The sequence below is a fragment of the Diplotaxodon limnothrissa genome, linkage group LG15 (genome assembly GCF_057381915.1).
Source record: "Diplotaxodon limnothrissa isolate DT_005_m linkage group LG15, D_limnothrissa_male_GT1.1, whole genome shotgun sequence".
Taxonomy (NCBI): domain Eukaryota; kingdom Metazoa; phylum Chordata; class Actinopteri; order Cichliformes; family Cichlidae; genus Diplotaxodon; species Diplotaxodon limnothrissa.
In genome coordinates, this window is record NC_140610.1 from 23,115,598 (window position 1) to 23,136,124 (window position 20,527).

The window sequence follows — 20,527 nt, forward strand, 5'->3', positions numbered from 1 at the left end:
CTCAGGGCTACATCAGTGCCCATTAGTATTTTGCAGCACGAACACACATTTTGACAGGTCGGCCGCCGCCGCCTGCAGAGAGGGACTGTGAGTGTGCGTGTGTGTAGCTGCTGGTTTTGACCTCCCTTTTCATGTGTTTATCTCACCTCCAGATGAACTTTGATGAGCCAGCATACACTTTCACAACCACAAACACACAAATGGCAGCCACTCCTCATCAAATATTAATGATTTTCCCACCATCTGAGCAGAAATGTACACTAAAGACATTCCTCATATTCTCTCAATTCTTGTCCACTTTTCTTCTTCTTCTTCTTCTGCACTCTTTAAAAAAAATTTGCTCTCCTCTTCTTTTCACCTACTCTCCTTTCCTCTTCGCTCTCTTTTTGTTTCATTGCCGTGCGGTTTTGTTTCCTCTGCTTTTCTTCTCCCTCCTTCCTTCCCTTTTTATCAATTTCAAACTGTGGGCAGAATACAGATATGCAGCTTCAGATTTGGCTTTACTGAGGGAGGACACTGGGAGATGTTAATGGCCCAGTTTAGTGTTTCTCACTAGTAAATGGAAATGTTTCTGCCTTTTTACATTTGTTTTTGCCTTTTCTGTTTTTATCTCCAGTGGATATAATAGATTTTTTGTGATTTATAGTAGTAATAGCCAGGAAGTTGAATGAGAATCACTTCTTAGTTTGATTTTCTTTTCCTTCTCTTGTAGTTTTATTTTCTCTCTTGCTTCCATCTTTTTGATCTCATCTATTTTTCCCCTCTGACATCTTCTTTTCCTTATTTTACAACATGCACACTTCTCCATTTCTTTTACTTTTTTGTTCCTTTTTTCACTTACAATAGACTCCTGCTCTTTTCCTATTCAGATCCCTCTTTACTATAGCCTAGTTTCTTTGCTCCTTCTCATCACAGCTTTCAACTCCCATCTCACATTCTGTCTTTTCCTTGTCTCCTCCTCTCTCACACCTACCTTGTCATGGTTTCTCCTGTCCCTCTCTTTTTTTTTGCATTCCTGTATTTCCTTCACTGTTTATTTGTGTTCTCTTTAGCTTTGACGCAGCAGGGAGTTAACACACACACACACACACACACACACACACAAACACATTGATACGCATGCACATACATACATACTCACTTGCTTTGGGAGTATAAAGGCTTGTTCATATCAGCTTTAACATCAGTCAACTGTCAGCACAACTTTTATCTGAACATCTCTGTTGCTCTCTCTCTTTCTGCCTGTCTGTCAATGTCTCTCGACCTCAATCATCTTTCATTCAGTCTCTGTCTCAAACACACACACACACCACACACAGCGGCTCGTCTTTATCTTCTTATCGTTCCTCTCTGGTAGAGCTGCTGAATAAATCAACTGCAGCAAAAACCAGAGATGGAGGCAGGGAGATAGAGGGATGGAGGAGGCAGAGAGGCATGATGGGATATGATATGACAAATATATATCGTGCATATTCCCGCTCTCACCCAGGGAAAGGGACAGACAGTGGAAAAGGAAAGAGTAAGGACGTAAAAATATAGAAAGAAATCCGAATTCAAAGAAGCGAAAGATTTCACTGATGCTCAGCTTTGAAAAACCTTGACTTTCCCAAGTGTGCGTATGTATGTGTGTATATTTAAGGGCACTTTAACCTCTACATAAACAGATATGCACGATGTAACAGTGGTTAGCACTGTTGCCTCACAGCAAGATGTTACTGGGTTTGAATCCACCATCTCATTAATAAGCATATTCAAAAATTGTACTCTGGCTAAAGTGCTGCTAAAACCAATAAAATAATAAAGCAATAAAAATGGTTAAAATATTTTTAAATGTCTGATTTAGGTGAAGAACTCTGTTTCAGATAAAGCTTATTTGGGTATGGTGTGCATGAGATTTGAAACTAGCTGGAACATAATCACAAAGTGTGGCACAGTCAGTGTTATTTACTGTCCGTCTGGTTTTCAAGCATGATGTAGCTCTGCAATGCAAACCAAACTTGCCCAAATATCAAAAGTCACATTCACTTTCTTGCACTTCACATAAGGTTTGAATATGTGCAAATGTATCAAGTGTCTACTCTTTGTATCCAAAACCAAGGTAGCAGTAGGATAAAATAGTACTCCACTGTGAAGTCAGGAACTCTACGAAGCCTATTTTACCCTTTATGCAAGGGTTTTGTGGAGCATGAAGTACGCACACTCATGTATGCACATCAGTGTAATGTGGACAACAGGACTAACGTGGAACCCTGTGAAGGCAAAAGTGCCTTTTTTTGGCTACACGTGTCTCTTAACCAGAACAGGAAGCTGAGTGAAGCTGCAAAATCTCTACATCATTAGAAGCTGGCTTGTGCTCCTTTACTCCTCTGCCAGTTCCTGGTGCCTTGCATGTTTACTCTCATTGGTTTCCTCATTATGGTCTTCTCATGGCATTGAGAGTTCCAGCTGTTTTGTGGCCTCAGAGGTGATGATCATGTCTGGTTTAAGTGATGTTTTGGCTGTGTGCTCTAGGAACTTGTGGGTAGAAACATTGAAATCTAATGCACAGTTTATTCCACACCGGCTGTTGGACTACCTTAGAAATGTGCACTGCTGTTTGACACAGAACTTAATTCTTCACTAATTTGCCCCATTATCGTATGTTCTGATGAAAAATACTAATGGAAAACGGAATAATAGAAAGTGTTGCAGTCTATGCTGACAGTGGACCCAAACACAAAACTGAAAAGGCAGACAGAGTTAACAAAACATATATGACCTTTTATAAGGTAGGTGCAAAGTTTAAAAGTAAAAATACAAAATAAAAAGTAAAAAAAATACAAAAGAAACAAAAAAAAAAACAAATCCAAGAAACCCCATAAATGAGCAAAGAGCACATAGGGAGAACACACTCCCTGTGTGTTCTCCCTATAAACACTCAATAGACAATAGACAAGGATAAGAGAGGACTAGATATTGTTTAGGGAACAGGATAAAAGACAAATGGGACACTAACTAACAAAGTAAAAGAGGAAATGCCAAGAGAAGGACGCTGAATACAGAAATGAAAAATTCGCACAGAAAGAAACAGCCATAGAACATAACTGAGAGAACCAGAAAACACCTAATAACAAAAAACAAGGATAGAAAACTCAGAGGTGCTCCAAACTGTGTGAAAAACAGGAACCATAAAAGTAAGGGAAAACCAAAGCAGACTGTAACAATGTTAGAGTGATGAATAAATAAAAGAATAAAGGAGGAAAAACAACTAAAGTATACATACATAGATAGGAATGCATGGGTAGACAAATTCTCTAATCTCCTTTGGAAATATTGTTTCCCTACTTCATCTCTGTGCCTCTAAACAAAAAAGGAAAAAAAAATCAAATTGCGAGTTAATGAGGTGCTGATGGTATTATTTCACAGCCGGGTGCTCGTGCGCGCTGACTGATGCTGCGTGCCGACCTGTTAATACAACAAATTAGGAGTTGAGCTTGTGTTCTAACCCACTGCAGATCTCAAGAGGAGGTTCAATGTTTAGCTCAAGGACACTTAGATGATGCACACTGAGTTGAGCTCACAAACTAGTGGAAATGTGGCACATGCGGTCTGCTAATACAAAAACTCAGCTCATTGGATATTCATTGTTGTTGAATGTGTTCCTGAATAATTACACATGACCCGACTGATGTGATCTTGGAAGGTTGGAAACAATGTTTTTGAGTTTATGTTTAGTGAATAAATCCCAAGAAACTCAGACTGGCATCGTGTTTGATAAGCCATGAATACAGAAACACAGATAAGCTCCAAAGAAACTTATATCAGAAGACATATTTATGTTTTGTGGTATGAAAAAAATATTTGGTATGATCACAGTAAGGCAACATGCTTTTGGTGTCTTCGTTTTTCATATGTCAGGGAAGTAGAAAAGTCTCCTTCCCTTAGATTTTTCTGTGAGGAATATATATATCTTATCTTTTTGAACTACAAAGTTGGGCAGCAACAGGAAGGAGCTCCCCAATCTGTCTTGCTGGGAAATGTGAATATTTGTACTTATGCTACAAGAAAATTCTGTATTTTTGAGCACTATGATATGAACATGCTTGGAGAAAATTATGTGAACTGCCTATATAATATGTGACTAACCACTTTTTAATTTTAATACTGTGTTACAATATGAATTATATACACAATACAACATATTTCTGTTGAGTCAACGAGTTGCTGGAAAAAAATACATTTTAGATAAATACAACTTTCTAAATTTTAAGTAATTTCAAATTATTTAAATCTGCTTGTCAAATATACAAACTTATACATGGTCTGGCGCTTCCACCAATGAGTGATTTTATTAAACAAAAGTCTAGCAGTGTTGCCGGGTAGTGACTGACTCGAGCAACTGTGAGAGGTGATTGTGAACTGACATTTAGACGGACCACCTTTTCACAGAATGCTCTGTCATATCAAGGAATGAGCTTCTGGAATAGTCTTCCACTGTCAGTGAGGGAACGTACAAGTCTCCCCATCTTTAAGAGTCACTTAAAAGGGCAGCTGAGGGACACACAAGCATGTGATCATGTTTAATAATCATGCTTTATATTGAACATGAAAAAGAGTCCGTGTATTACAAAAAAGGGAAACAACTATTAGTGTAATGGGTCAGTGCAATATCAGGACAGTCAGGGCATGTGCAATACTGGGGTTTGTGCAATATAATTGATGTGTTTCCATTATTGTTATCTATATTGTCCTCTGTTGTCCACTCTTCTTGTCATTGTTTGTTCTAGTATAATGTGAGCACTGTTTTTGTCCTTGTCACATGACCTGTAAATAGTGTCTCTGTATGTTTTTACTAACTTGTGTGTAACACCAACCTGCCAGAGGGTCTGCGGATGGAAATTAGCCCAAGGCTATAATCTGGCATATTTATATTTGTTAAAATGTTCATTAATATGTATTGCCCCTCTTTCTAAATGAAATAAATAAATGAATACAGCTTCCTTTTTTTGTCTGTAAACCACAGTTAATTTAAAGTCAAGCATTTAAGATGTGCAGCAGTGAACAGGTAGGTTGTGGCAGTTAGCAGACAGCTTCAGTTCAAGGTTTGCAAAAATGTTGCATTAAATACAGCCATTTTCATACATAAAAGTAATTGGACAATTGACTAACAAGCAGTGTTGTGATGAGGTGAGGCCTGTTCCCATGTTATAATATGGAAAATAAAGCAGACCTAGTGTTTAAAGTTAGTAGTGGGGATAGGCAAATTGTAGCAAAGCCTGGAAGGCCATTGAACACAACTAGAGAGAGTGTATGACGACAGAATTCATTTCATAGTTAAGAAAAATTGAATGGAGTTCAGTTTATTTATATAGTGCCAAATCACAACAGCAGTTGCCTCGAGGCGGTATATACTGTAAAGTAAAGACTCTACAATAAACCTCCGTCTCAACCTAACCAAGTCAAGATCACTCTTGAGGAGGTAGCTCAAGAGTGTCAGGAGGAGGACGTCATTGTCAGCATCTACAGTCAGTAGTTGTAATACAATGGGTTTACAACCACAGCGCCTTGGTTTGCAGAAAATCTGATTCAATAGAAAACATCTAAAAGTCCGACAGTTCAAAGAATCCAAAGATTCTTTGGGTAAATAAAACCGGAATGAACTTATATAAAAGTATAAAAAGGAAATGTGAAGCACAGTGCATCATCTGTCAAACATGGTGTAGGCAATTTTATGGTATGGGTGTGAATGACTGCCTGTAGAACTGGGCCAACAGTGTTCAATGATAATGTGTCATGGATGAATTATGAAGTGTACAAAGCTATACTCTTTGTTCCTATTCAGACAAATGCAGAAGCAATGCAAGAGTTTCTCAAGACAGATTTCACCCCAGCAGAGCATGCTTTTCATTTATTACATACAAAATGATATGTCAAATGGCTAGTTTTTGATCTGTAAAAATGCCTTCTGGCAATTTGTTTGTGCGTTTACATTTCACATTTTGTATTGATCCTCTTGTAATGATACAAAACAGGAAACTTTTTTTCCTGTTTTGTATCAAAGGAAATGGATAAAACCAATCATATTTTTCTTGCTTGTATGCGGTATATTAAATTAAATATTCTAACCTCGTCGCCTTCTGCAAAACAAATAATGAAACACGTTATGGAAGTAGATTAGGTGAGCTGCAGAAAACCACATGTTAGGCTGGTTAATGGTGCAGTATGTTTAGTTCTACAAACACACAGATGCACAAACACACACAGACACACACATATTCGAGAAAGGTTAACTTCTTAAAAATAAAGGCCAGAACAGACCAAGCAGACTGTTTCTGTTGGAAAATGTCACCAATCCATCAATCTGATAGGTAAAGGCCAGTCTTCTCATTATACAGTGCGCCTGTGTGTGTGCGCGCGTCTGTGTGTGTATGTGCGTGTGATGTGTGTGTGCGTTCCTCTTCTCTTTTAGAAGAAAAGCCTGCTGACCCAGCGAATGCACTGCAATCAAACATGCACACACTTTGCAACGTATTTTAATGAGCATAGTGGTGGTCATCTATAATTCATTTTCAACATGTCTGGTCTGATCACTTGGTTACTGTGTGTGTGTGTGTGTGTGTGTGTGTGTGTGTGTGTGTGTGTGTGTGTGTGTGTGTGTGTGTGTGTGTTATACCTGAAGACAGGAGCAGCCAACATTATAGGAAATAGTCTCACAGTAATCACCTTGAAACAAGTACTATTGACCAGTATAGTGTATTTTTGTATACCAGCACATCACAAAAAAATAATAATTAAATAGAAATTCTAGAAAATTGCTTGTTTTGCATGTATCATGGTAGTCTTAAGCACTTAAGTTGAAAGCAGTTGGATTTCTTTTTAGGTTCATGAAGACATTTTCTCTCTCATCTAAAATCCTTCTTCAGTTTTGGAAACTGACTGGGAGTCATAGATATTAAACCCGTATTGGGGTTATCATCGTGGGGGTGGTCCTGATAGTCACAGAACCTCCATGCCTCATGTAGTTTGCTACCACTACATGAGCCAAGATGTGATTCAAGGTGTGGGTCATTACAATCACATAGTGTGAGTGCGAGAGAAATCATCTGGGAAGGAATGTCAAGATTGATGCATGTTGACGATAGTTGGGGTAATTTTCTTTTATATTTAAATATTTTAAATAATAAACTTACATTCATTCTGTATTAAGTCCATTAATTCAAGCCTTTTGTGTTTTACCAGTATAGTCAGTTTTAGAAATTTTTATTTAGTAGCATTGTTTTTTTGTCAGGTACTACACATTCTTGTTTGGGGATACATGGAAAACTAGAGGCAGGGAACAGCAGCAAGACCCAAGCACAAAGCAGACATATAGCGACAACAGATATGACATTAATAAAGTCAGGCGCAGCATAACGGGAGTGACAAGGATGGAGCTGGGTTGCAAAGTGGCTTGGACTTGAGGTTTAGAAGGATATGAGCTGAGCTGTCAGCTGATGCAGTAGTCTCACTGTAATGTTTGACTATCCCTGGCTAGGGTGGTGGAGACCACAGTTGCTACATGGGTGCTCCTCTAATCTCTTGCCAGATTTGTTATGTCAAGATCAGACAGCCTTTGATTTTTGACTCAACTTGAAAATGTGTGTCTTGCCTGAAAGTCAATTTGTTATATTTTGGGAACTGACAGCGAGCTGAGCTGAACAAAAGAGTAGCTGGAGGACTTGTTGCTCATTTAACTTTTACTCAAAGTTCAAAACAGTTTATGTTTACCTGTCTTTTAATACAGCATTTTAAAATTTGACATGCCTTTTACTAAATCAAAGGGTTCCTTGCCAGTAGCATTGAGTAATGCTTTTCTCTTTCTTTAGGTGCACCACTCTTCACTACGACTCAGAACTTCCTTCAACCTCCATCATCATCACCTTTCACAATGAGGCCAGATCAACTCTGCTGCGGACCATCAAGAGGTAAACACACATCTGAGACTTCTATATGGTAGAGCTCAGTGATAAAACTGCAATTGTGCTATGTAATTCACACCCAATCCCAATTCTAGGAGGATTTTGGTTATTTGTATCTAAATATTAAAGTCATGAAAAAAGTAGACAGGATTACTGAGATGCTAGGTGTACATCAAAGAGAGTGGTAGCAAAGGAAAAAGGCTTATAGTGAGTGGTATGTGAGACTGGACACAAAAGGACTTGTATTGACAAGCAAGGTAGAGAGACTGAGTTAAAAAGGATGTGCAGCAGGTTAGAGTGATTAAGGATGGAGATGGAAATGTGCTAACAAAGGAAGCGAGTGTTGAGAATAGATGGATGGAGTACTTTGAGGATCCGATGAATGAAGAAAAGGAGGGAGAAGAGGATGGATGAAGGAAAGTTGCTGAATGAAGTGCAGAGATTAGTAAGGATGAGGCAGTCTGTCTGATCTCATCCTTGTGTTAATGTTGTTCCTGAATTAAGATAATGTTTTTCCAGGATCAAAATTGCATCTAAACAATTATATTGCTATGATGTCATAGCTCTGTGACTTGGAAAAAACCTACACATATCCACTCAGGAAAAAATCATAGATAGGGTTAGAGGTTACAGCTAAAGTTAGAGTGTGGGTTAGGGTTCACCACTTTATGATTTGATGTGTGGTGTGACGTGTTTCCATGAAGCAAAACTATGACATTGCTACAATGTGACTGGTCACTTGCAATGTTGAACCTGGACAAACATTCGTTTTATTGGTCCAGGAATAAGACCAACACGATATAAGGTCGAGCTAGTGAAGGCATCAAAAGAGGCGATGAAGGTGTGGAGAGAGGGCAAAAGACTGACCAGACTGTTTAACACAGTCTTGGAGAGTAAGGGGATAACTGAGGAATGGGGAAGTTAATTGCTACAAATTTTTAAGAACAAGCGTGAACAAAAATACACTCACAAGCTGATGTGGTATGCTGATAGTATGGTGAGTAGTATGGCTTTATGCTGAGAAAAAGCACTAAAGATATAATGTATCCTTTGAGAGTGTGGATATAGAGAAAGCATACTGTAGTAACAGTATAGGTGAAGAGGAGAGTACAGGTAGGGTGGAGTGGGTGGAGAATAGTGTCTGGGGGAATTTCTTGCAGAACAGTAGAAGCAAGAGTGAAGGGGAAGGTTTACAAGATGGTGGTGAGACCTCCTATAATGTGTATTCAGGACATGGTGGAAAAGACAGGAGGACGAGTTGGAGGTGGCAGAGTTGAAGTTGAAGACCAGGATGGACAGGATTAGAAATGAGTGTATCAGAGGGACAGCTCAGGTTGAGCAGCTTGGACATGGACAGAGGAGGGATACTGGATATATAGGACAGGATGCTGAAGATGGGGCTGCTAGGCAGGAGGAAAAATATTAAAACTACAGATGATATGTGATGAAAGAGGACATGCAGAGGATTTGAGGAACAGGGGAGGATGCCAGAGTGAGATGGAGGCAGATGATTTGCTCTGGCAACCCCTAAAGGAAGAAAAGGTATTGAAATATTAAATCGTATCAGCCTTCATCAACCTGTATTGTTCTGACTTTATTTATTGTTTGCCGGTAAGCAGAGCAACATTCAAAAGACACACATTTACATTCTCTTGACCCTCAATCCACTCTATCATTGAACCATCGTTCTGTCAGCAGGTTACCACACCCACAATCAGCACAAACAGATACACAAAGACTCACAGACACACACAAGTTTTGGCTTGAGTTCAGCTCATTATACCAGTCAGTCAGCAGGGACTGGCTACGTCTCCTCACTATCACAGAGGACATTTTGTGATTTGTGTGTGTATGTTTGCTGTGTGTGTGTGTGTGTCCCCTTCAGCCCTTTTCAGAGCTCTGCAGTTTTCAACCAATTAAAAGACAATCTGTCTCCCTGGGCCCCTCTGCTCCCTTTGGCTCTGTCTCTCTCTCTGTATGCGTACAAGTGTGTGTGTGTTTGCCGGTAGTGACTTGGAGCTAGAAGTAGTTTAGCTGCCTTTTATTTTTACTTTGTGAATTTGGAACGTTTGTGCTCACCAGGGTGCATTAGATCCTCTGAAGCTTCCACGCTGCTCCAAACTGGTTTGCTTGGCATTAAAACATTTGAAGATAAATATACTGTATAGTCCATCTGAAAGACATTAAGCTGTGTATTATTTGTATTTAGACATTTTTAGGTATTTTTATTGCCCTTAAATACCAGTTAATATAACAAAGTAAGTTGCTTGCAGCAAAAAGAGTATTTGTGTTTTTTAATGAAAGACTGTATCTCTCCCTAGAAAATCATATTTTGAATGGATGCAATGTATTTCCAATCTTCTGTTGTCCAATTTTGGTGAATCCAGTGATTTGTACCCTCAGTTTCCTGTTTTTAGCTGATAGGAGTGGCACCTGGTGTGGGCTTCGCCTGCCAAGGTTCAATTTGATGTGCATTCAGAGATGCTCATCAGTTTGACATTCAAAAAAAAACTTTTTAAAATTTTCATTGTGGACAGTCTCTCCTTGTTTTGGCTTTGGTGATTTTCAAAAGGAAAGGGGACAAACCCTGCGTGGATTTGGTGTGACTGTTGAAGAATTGTCAGCTTTTGACGTTTCATATAGTTTTTGTGAAAATTAGCCCTGCCAAACTAAAGGATCGGTGTCTTAACAGAAATCAGCCACTTGACAGAAGAGCTTCAACTGGTGTCTTTACAGAGAGAGTGACGCACTTAGGTAAAGCTCAGACGAGTTAAGAGTGCTGCAACAGATCACTTGACATTTGCAGTTTTTCTGAAAGCCAGTGCAGCTGACAACAGAAAAAACAGCCAAGAAACAGAAACTGGTGATGTTATGAGTAATGAGACTGTAAGTGTGGAGTAACTTCTGTATTGGAGGCTACACACAGATCTTTTTTGAGAATAGTAAATTGGAAACAAACGTATTAGATGCGATGTTTACAAAGTATGTTTTTTTTTTCTAAGACAGAGTGACGCTGTGGGATCACAGAGTGTTTCCATAGTCCCTTAGTAGGTTGCTTAAGGGTCCTTAATGGACTATGGTGTGGCTTTGCAGGTTGTGGCCCATTAAGAGCAAATTGTGTGCTAATTACATTTGCCCTCACTCAAAACAAACCATCAATTTTTAGACTGATGACTTTATAGCCAGGCAGTGCTTTCAGCTTATATTTGTGCCCTATGAAATTTTACTGCAAGTGCTCACAAAAGGTCATTCAGTCAAATTCTCATATTGTTTTCGTTCCTATCACTGCTTACCCATTTCTTACCTGCGTAAGTTTTTGAGAGGGTGACAAAATCCACACAGAAAGATGGTTGAGTCGGTGGTGGCTCAAAACAAACAAAAACTAGGTTTTGGGAATTGTATAAAATCATTTTTGCATTTGGCTTTTACCAAAACTACTTTGCTAGTTTACTTCATTATTATTGGTCTAATTGTATAGGTTTACAGTGTTAAAGACATATTAAAAAACTACGACATGATTAACTACATGAAAAGATACCAGAGCACATTTTACATGCCCCAATCTGCATCAGCACAAAAAACTATTATAGTTAAATATTTAACTATTAGTTGCATTTATCTTCTCGCCCAAATATGGCTGATTTTTGCCAGAAGGCTGTATTGGTGTGGTAGTTTTTTGTTTTATTATTATTTTTTAGAAGTGTCAGAATGATTTCCATGATACTAATAGGTGTCCTTTAAAGTTTAGTATTATAACACACTATAGAAAATCTGGCATAATGTACCTTGAATGTGTTGATAACTGGTGGTCCTGCTTAGCTGCACAAACAAGTTCTCCTTGGCAAACACCTTGCCAGAGATTTCCACGAGTACATGAATACCAAATGTTTATAAAACTGCCCCAAGAAAAGCAGAAGGGAAGGACGTACCACTAAACCGAGGCAGAGTTAAAATACTGAATTGGAAAAAAGCTTCAGCATCGTACTCTTTGTGTGAAAAATGCTTAAAAATATCAGTGTGCCTGTCTCTTCACTGGATCATGAAAAGTTTGCAAAGATCTTCAGTTTAGTGAAACTTTGTAGATTTTTTCTTTTAAGAGGCTTTGAGAGGCATTCAGTCATAGACAACTGAAGTCTAATTTCAAGCGCCACTATTCATGCTGAGTGAAAAAAGAATAGAAAAAAAAACTTGAATAGCCTGATAATGGAAAGATAAGTTTGCTTTTTACTATCTGCAATCATGTTTTGCTTCAAGGACTCTGAAAACACTGAAAATGTATTGAATGCCTACAATTACATTACAAAGGGGTGTAATTTTGGACCTTTGTGTGCTTTAGGGCTCGGCAGTATGCACGCCGAACTTTAATAAGTTTGATTTGAGACAATGATGGGTACTTTGAAAGCTTTTCATCTGGTGATCAAAGAGTTGCTTTCTGAGGGAGAGCCAGGCCTTGTCGATATTTAATCAAGGTCTGATCCTGAAAATTGATCTCATCTTCTGTCTCCGCTGGGCAAGAGATAAGCAGGCCACATGAGAGAGAGAGAGAGAGAGAGAGGCAATGACAGAAAAATAAAAACTAGGAGCTTTTGGGATATTTGGTTTTTAATAGATTTAGTTTGTTTTGGCTCTGTGTGTGTGTGTGTGTGTGTGTGTGTGTGTGTGTGTGTGTGTGTGTGTGTGTGTTCATGTAAAACAGGCTCCTGAACTGCAAAGGTTTCATTATGTACAAAGGAGCTACAGCAGGAAATGGGAAAATGAGAGAAAAGCGCTACAAATATTATTCTGTGATCATCATTCCTACTGTTATGTTATGTTATATGTTATTGTATGTTATGATTCGGTTGGTTGTTATGTTAATGTCAAATTTAATGACATAAAAAATCCTACAAAAGGGATTGATTGTGGCAGCATGTTGCAGATGAAGAAATATATCTATTAAATAAAATCTAGTTTAATGCATTTCACTGTTCATTATGTTTTCAATTCATTTTACATCTTCAGCCAAATCACTGCACACTGAATGTTAATTGAGTGGAGAAAAGGGTTAATTAAATGTTCGGGTGTGATATTTGTTTTGATATCCAGCCCGCACTTATCGTGCGTTTTTGTTTACATGCGTTCAATTAACCGCTGATTGTGGTTCATTTTTCCTCTCTATGTGAGGGCACTCTAAACACAATGACACCCAAGACTGCATTCATCTACATCAGGGGTGCCCAATCCCGGTCCTCGAGAGCTACTATCCTGCAGCTTTTAGATGCATCCCTACTCCAACACAGCTGAATCAAATGGTTTGATCTCTTCAGCATGCCATCATGTTTGGCAAAGGCCTGATAACAAGCCATTCATTTGATTCAGGTGTGTGGGAACAAGGATGCATCTAAAAGCTGCAGGACGGTAGCTCTCGAGGACCAGGATTGGGCACCCCTGATCTACATCCTTCATATGCCAAGCAGCACACACATGCTGTGTGTTATCTACATATCTGTTTCACATGCTGCTTTTTGCAAATGAAACAAAGGACTGGCTGAGAAGGGACTCATTCCTGTAGCTTTAGGACATTTTCTGTTGATCATATAATCATATATATTTTCAAGCTCAAGCTGTCATTCTAAATAATCTGGAGAGGGGCATTTTTGAAGTGTTTTGTTGTTGTGGAAACATTATAGGCAGCATTGCACACTCATCACAGTTTTAAATCCCCGTTCTTATAGTCCAATAAAAATAAAATAATAAAATGTTTTTCTTAACTATTTTAGAATAAAAATGTAAAACACTAACAGAATTATAACTAGGAAGAATTTGGTGGATCCTTCATTCTTTACCTGATCAGTCTGTCTTCAAGACCAGTATGAAGGTTATACTAAATGGTATTTACCTATGATTTACACAGTGGTTTGAAGTATTATCTGCAGATAGTTTTGCTTGCTTTTGTAGTATTAGAAAGTAAATGATGCTATGAACCACAATTAGCATCGCAGTTCAACAGACTTTCTTTTTGTACAGTTTAAATGTAGAAATTTTCTTTAAGAAGGTCAAGTGTTAAATTTGTGTGTGAAATAAACCTCAGGGAGTTGTCTAATTACCCAATCGGTCCATCAGTCAGTCTGTAATCCAGCCAAGCAACCATCCTGCTCTGCTCAGCAGCCAGCACTCACTGCAAGTGTAGAAATGCCACTTCTAGATCAGCACCAGCTCAGCACTTTCTGATTCAGTGGTCCTAAAAAATGCACAGTAAAGAGTCCAGAACACTTCCTTTAGAACTGATCACTCAGGATTTATTAGGAGGAGGACGAGGCAGATTTATAGTCTCTGCCTCCTTCTGCAACTTGGCTGTTTTACGAAATCCTTCCTCCCACTCTGTTGGCTCTTTGTCACATACTTCTACCTGAATCATTATCCCTTTCGTTTTGGGCTAAAGCATTTTCATAGATAAGGAAACCCACGTGTTTTTAGTATATAGAAATACCCAATACGTAAACATTATTTTAGATACAAACAGTCTGTATTTAAAATGTATTTTTATTGCTTGTTTGACAGGCAAATATATGTTTTGTTTGTAATTGTGATTTCAACACATGCAGTCAAGTTAAACAGAAATTTCTCAGTAGTCTCTATGCAGTCCTGTAAAAAACTAAGTAGACTAACTACTAACTATACCTTCTAGCACCAGTAACATGAAGTAATAATTTTCTATATGAGTGTTTTAGTGTTTGTTTTTGCACAATTTGGCCTTAAATTTTCAATCAGGTCAGGACTTTAGTTACCTATAGTAACACCAAATTCCTTACTTCTTCAGCCACTATGTCCTGTTGCATGATCCAGTTGGATCTGAGCTTTAGCAGAGGAGTTCATGGTCTGTTCAATGACTGCAAGGTGTTCAGGTTCAAGCCCAAAGTCATCACCCCTCCAGCACCATGCTTGACAGTTGGTATGAGGGGTTTATGTTGTTGTTTATGTTGATGTGATGTGTTTACTTTTTGCTAAATTTGGCACTAATCGTCATGAACTTTAAAATTGTATATACAAACTGTAGGTGTATAGTGTAGGGGGGTTTTTTTTGGGGGGGGGGGGGGGGGGGGGGTTGGTTTTGTTTTGTTTTTCTCAGTTCCTCTTAGGTTTGCACAGCTTTTCTGACCTTTGGGGAAATTTGCTGGACATTCACTCCTGTCAAGATTATGGGGTTGTGCTACCTCACTCCTAAACACTACAGTAAAGCTGCCAAAACTCGTTATAGCAGGAGTCGCACTTGATGATCAATTAAACAGTTGCATTTGATTAGCTGCACATCGCTTCTACTTACCCTCTGAATTCATATGGAAGTAGTAAGGGTGTACTCACTGTATAGAGTCCATTGAAAACTCTTTCATGTGACTGTATTTCTAATAATGTTTCCATGTTGGTCTGTCTGTGGGCTGGAGTTGACACAAAGATGTGTGCCTAGTTCCCTAAAGTATTTTAGGCAGGCTTAAGCATAGCATTACTTTAAGCAGACCACAAAGAATCACTCAAGGGATCACGATAAGCTTGCCCACAGCTGCTCCACATCTGCAAGCCACTTTGGAACCCATATAGCTACTCCTTTTCATGCTGTTTCTGACTTAATCAATTGCATACCTACCTGTTTTATTCTGAGCAGAGCCATAGTACCAGATATAAGTTCCTGCAGATGGAAAATCGTTTTTTGACTACAAGAATTTAACATTGCTGAATAAAGGGCATTTCCAAGATAAATGCATTTGATATCCATATCAGCTCAGAATAATCTTTGACGAGACTTATAATGTAAATGATACTGTAACATTACAGATCATTAGTAATGAGATGCTATTCCATCTAGATACCATTCATTGCGTCTGTGAGGCATTAGATTAACACTGACGAGCTTATACATACAGCATCCTCTAAATCAGGGGTGCCCAATCCCGGTCCTCGAGAGCTACCGTCCTGCAGCTTTTAGATGCATCCTTGTTCCCACACACCTGAATCAAATGAATGGCTTGTTATCAGGCCTTTGCCAAACATGATGGCATGCTGAAGAGATCAAACCATTTGACTCAGCTGTGTTGGAGTAGGGATGCATCTAAAAGCTGCAGGATAGTAGCTCTCGAGGACTGGGATTGGGCAGGCCTGCTCTAAATAAACAGTCATAATGAGAATGTAATTAGTGAATATCAAAATAGATTTCTGCAAATTAGCGGGGACAAGACTTTATTTAATGTGGACAAACTAGCACTTTGATTTCAGACTAAGGCTGATAGATTCAGATGTATAGTGATAGATCAGCACTGATGAGACAGTATTTACTGGGTGCAGATATATAGGATAATGAATCACTGGTGGCTAGACAGAACAGAACATACTGAGTGGCTGAATCAGGAATTCGTTCCAAGAGAGAGATTTTCTACAGATGGATTTAAGATGCAGTGAAAAGGGCAAAGTATACTGTTTTTAAAAAAAGATGCATCAGCATTTAATACCACATATTTTAATACTGCGTGGATGTACAAAATACTTTAAGAGATATTTGACATCCATAGGAAAAAATTTTCATTGCTGTCAGAGACCTTGATAGAGAAATAGGCTGGAGGAAGATGTGCATGAATGGAAAGATAGGTAGATTCAGAGGTGGGGGGAAAAAAGAGTGATGAATTACTCCAGCAAGCTAGAGGACAGAAGAGCCGGCTGTCAGCTAAGCAATCGGGCAGAGAGAGTTTGGAAGGAGGAGGGAGGTAACCAAGCTGAAGCATGAGAGAGAGGGAGAAAAGGTGAAAGCTCCACAGAGGAAAACAGGAGAATTTTGATGTAAGCAAAGCCTGATAGTAGTTAAAAGTAAATTAACTTCTTAACTTCTAACTGTAGAAAAAATAATAGGTAACGGGAAACATTCTTCAGCTGATTTACAGTTCAAATATAACACAGACCCCATTCACATGAAGGAAAGAGTGGCAGTGTGTTTTTACTGTAACCAATGGAGCAGAAGAAATCGAGTTCCCAAAAGTTGAAAGCATCACTTCTCAGCTGTGTATAAAACCCTGAGCAGTAGAGAGGCGAGACAATCTAAAACCTGAAGGAGGTTTTGTATTTACTTCACATGTTCAGAAACACATTTCCTGGAGAGGTTTTAGTGCACAAACAAGGATGGTTTAATGGTTTAATACCTGAAACTAAACAAGGCTTTTGAGAATTTTACAAAGTTAGTGGTCAAGGTGAAGTGTGGACTGAGTGTTTGTATCAATGAGTACGTACACCACAGACTGATATCTACGACTTTGATGTGGCTCAAGCTTAGTTCTAATTTGGAATCTTCTTTTTTTGTTGTTACCAAATTATGATTATTTTCTCACTAAATTTAAAGACATTTCTAGGTGAGAAGAGAGTTTTGAAGATGAATAAAAGTCCTGCTTCACCATCTGCTGCATCTTTGTTGATAGTACAGAATACTTTGACCTTACAGAGACAGTGAGTGGGTCTAGGAAAGTACAGATGAGACCAAAATGATTATTCCCTTATGAAGTTTCAAATTTTTGTTCAGATTTTAGCAAAGAATGCACAAATCACTGGTGGGCAATAATGGACTTTAACTTTGTAATGCTCAAAACTTGTAAAATTAAGTTAAGACAGAGGATTATCTTCTACTTTACACACAGTAAAAAACTTAAGCAAGAGTTTGAGCTGTTGCTCGAAAGCATCATACCATAAACAAAAGAAATCAGAGGGGACTAAAAAAATCATTAATGCTCATAAAGCAGGAGATGGATATGCAAAGCTTTCCCAGGGTTAAGGTACAAGGACTGGAGTGAGAAGTACTATCAATAAATTTAGGAATACTTTCAAGCCAGATTGAAGTATGCTAAGGACAATCTGGAGAAAGATTATGCATACCAGAAGAGCGTCCTTTGGTCCGATAGGACGAAAGCAGAGCTCTTTGGCCATCAAGACTGCTTATGTTTGGAGAAAGAAGAGAGAAGCATACAACACTAAAACCACTGTCCCCATAGTGAAACACAGTGTTGGGAGTGTTATGCTTTGGGGATGCATCATTGCATCTGGAACTGGGAATCTTGTTAAGGCAGAAGGAATCGTGATAACAGAAGGATATGTAAAGATTTTGAAAGACAACCTCAAACTGTCATCAGCAAAACTGGGTCTGGATCGGCACTTTTTCTTCCAGTATGACAACAACCCAAAGCATACATTGCTCCTGATTAGCTACGAAGGGGCATAAACAAAGCCTTTACTTGATCCCACTGCAAATCTTTGGGGTGAACTGAAGACCAAGGTCCAAGCAGAGAAGAATAGACTAGTATTGCTCAGGTAACCTGAGTAATACTTGTTGAAAGTACAACAAATAACTGCAGGCTGTTATCCAATAGTCATTCTGTCATAACTCAACCCAGAGCTTCGGACAGGGTGTAATATAGGAAGGTTAGGGGTGGGACATGAAAACAAAGAGCTGACATGATCAAAGACTCAAACTGTTATGTCCGGCGTGGCAGATGTGTGGAGTTGTAGATTAGGACCCAAGATGCAGCTTTTGACGAGAGTGAACTTTATTAAGTAAGAAGGAATAAAAACAAACAGAAACGGCGAGATGAGAATAAACTAAACCGGAACAACTAACGAAACAAACCTAGAACCAAACCCAGAGACGTAGGGAGACACGGAGAGACAACGGAGGGAGATACGCACACGAACCAGCAACACACACGAGAAAACATAGGGCTTAAATACACATAGGGCAATCAGGAAATGGGAAACAGGAGCGAGGCATGGCTGGGAGTAATTGGACATAACAAGACAAGGGGAGTGAAATACAGGGTGGGCCATTTATATGGATACACCGTAATAACATGGGAATGGTTGGTGATATTATGGGGCGATTGTGGCTCAAGAGTTGGGAGTTCGTCTTGTAATCGGAAGGTTGCCGGTTCGAGCCCCGGCTCGGACAGTCTCGGTCGTTGTTTCCTTGGGCAAGACACTTCACCCGTTGCTTACTGGTGGTGGTCAGAGGGCCCGGTGTCGCCTGTTTCCGGCAGCCTCGCCTCTGTCAGTGTGCCCCAGGGTGGCTGTGGCTACAATGTAGCTTGCCATCACCAGTGTGTGAATGTGTGTGTGAATGGGTGGATGACTGGATATGTAAAGCGCTTTGGGGTCCTTAGGGACTATTAAAGTGCTATATAAATACAGGCCATTTACCATTTACCATATTAAAGTCCTGTTTGTGGCACATTAGTATGTGTGAGGGGGCAAACTCCTCAAGATGGGTGGTGACCACGGTGGCCATTTAGAAGTCGGCCATCTTAGATACAAGTTTTGTTTTTTCAATAGGAACAGGGCCATGTGACACATCAAACTTATTGGTAATGTGAAGTTAACAAACAAAACCACCGCTATTGGTCTGACACTAAACCACATTGGATGGATCCCTCCAAGACTGTTGGAACAACAAAAGTGATGGTTTGGTGTGGTATATGGGGTACAACGATAGTGGGTCCATTCTTCATCAATGGAAACCTCAAGGCCACTGGATATTTGGAATTGCTACATGATGATGTGTTTCCCTCTTTATGCACTGAAGCTGGCACGTTCCGTGAGTTTTTCCAGCAAGATGGTGCACCACCACATTATGGGTGCCAGGTCCGAGCATTCCTAGATGAACAGTTTCCTGGAAAGTGGATTGGTCATCGTGGGCCAGTTGAATGGCTCCCAAGGTCTCCTGATCTGACCCCCTTAGACTTTTATCTTTGGGGTCATCTGAAGGCAATTGTCTATGGTGTGACGATACGAGATGTGCAGCACCTGAAACTACGGATACTGGATGCCTGTGCTGGCATTTCTCCTGCGGTGTTACTATCAGTGTGTGAAGAGTGGGAGAAGAGGGTTGCATTGACAATCCAACACAATGGGCAGCACATTGAACACATTTTATAAGTGGTCAGGAACTTGTAAATAACTCATGAAAGAATGAAGTTACGTTGAAACCGAGCACACCATTGTTTTTCTTGTGACATTACCAATAGGTTTGATGTGTCACATGGCCCTGTTCCTATTGAGAAAACAAAAGTTGTATCCAAGATGGCCGACTTCTAAATGGCCACCGTGGTCACCACCCATCTTGAGGAGTTTGCCCCCTCACACATACTAATGTGCCACAAACAGGACTTTAATATCACCATCCATTCCCATGTTATTACGGTGTATCCATATAAATGGCCCACCCTGTAAAAACACTGACAAAAGACACGAACCTTCAAAATAAAACGGGAAACACACTTAACAGACTGGGGGACACAGAACATAGGAACATGAAACGTGAAACAGGAGAGTACAAAAACCCAAAATAAACAAAACCACAAAATAATAATAAACTTAACATAAACACGGAGTCACAGACTCCGGACCATGACACAAACAGTCTTTGGACCTAAATTTCTCCAGACATTACCTGATCAGTGAAGTCATTAGCAAACAGGATGTGCTTTCTGTTTAGCCTGATAATCAATCTTCTGTAATGTGCTGATGAAATAGCAACAGAATGTCTTTTTGCTTATACGCTGACAATACAAAATGGCGACGGTGAGGTCGGC

General features: G+C 39.4%; 1 protein-coding gene across 1 annotated transcript in view; it reads left to right on the top strand.

Annotated features, from left to right (window-relative positions):
* Positions 1–20,527, top strand: part of LOC146617540 (polypeptide N-acetylgalactosaminyltransferase 14-like) — a 243,147-nt gene that overhangs the window by 121,821 nt on the left and 100,799 nt on the right. Inside the window, exon 5 of the mRNA XM_085373147.1 lies at positions 7,845–7,943. Coding sequence (XP_085229273.1) covers positions 7,845–7,943 — 99 coding nt within the window. The remainder of the gene's footprint in view (positions 1–7,844; positions 7,944–20,527) is intronic.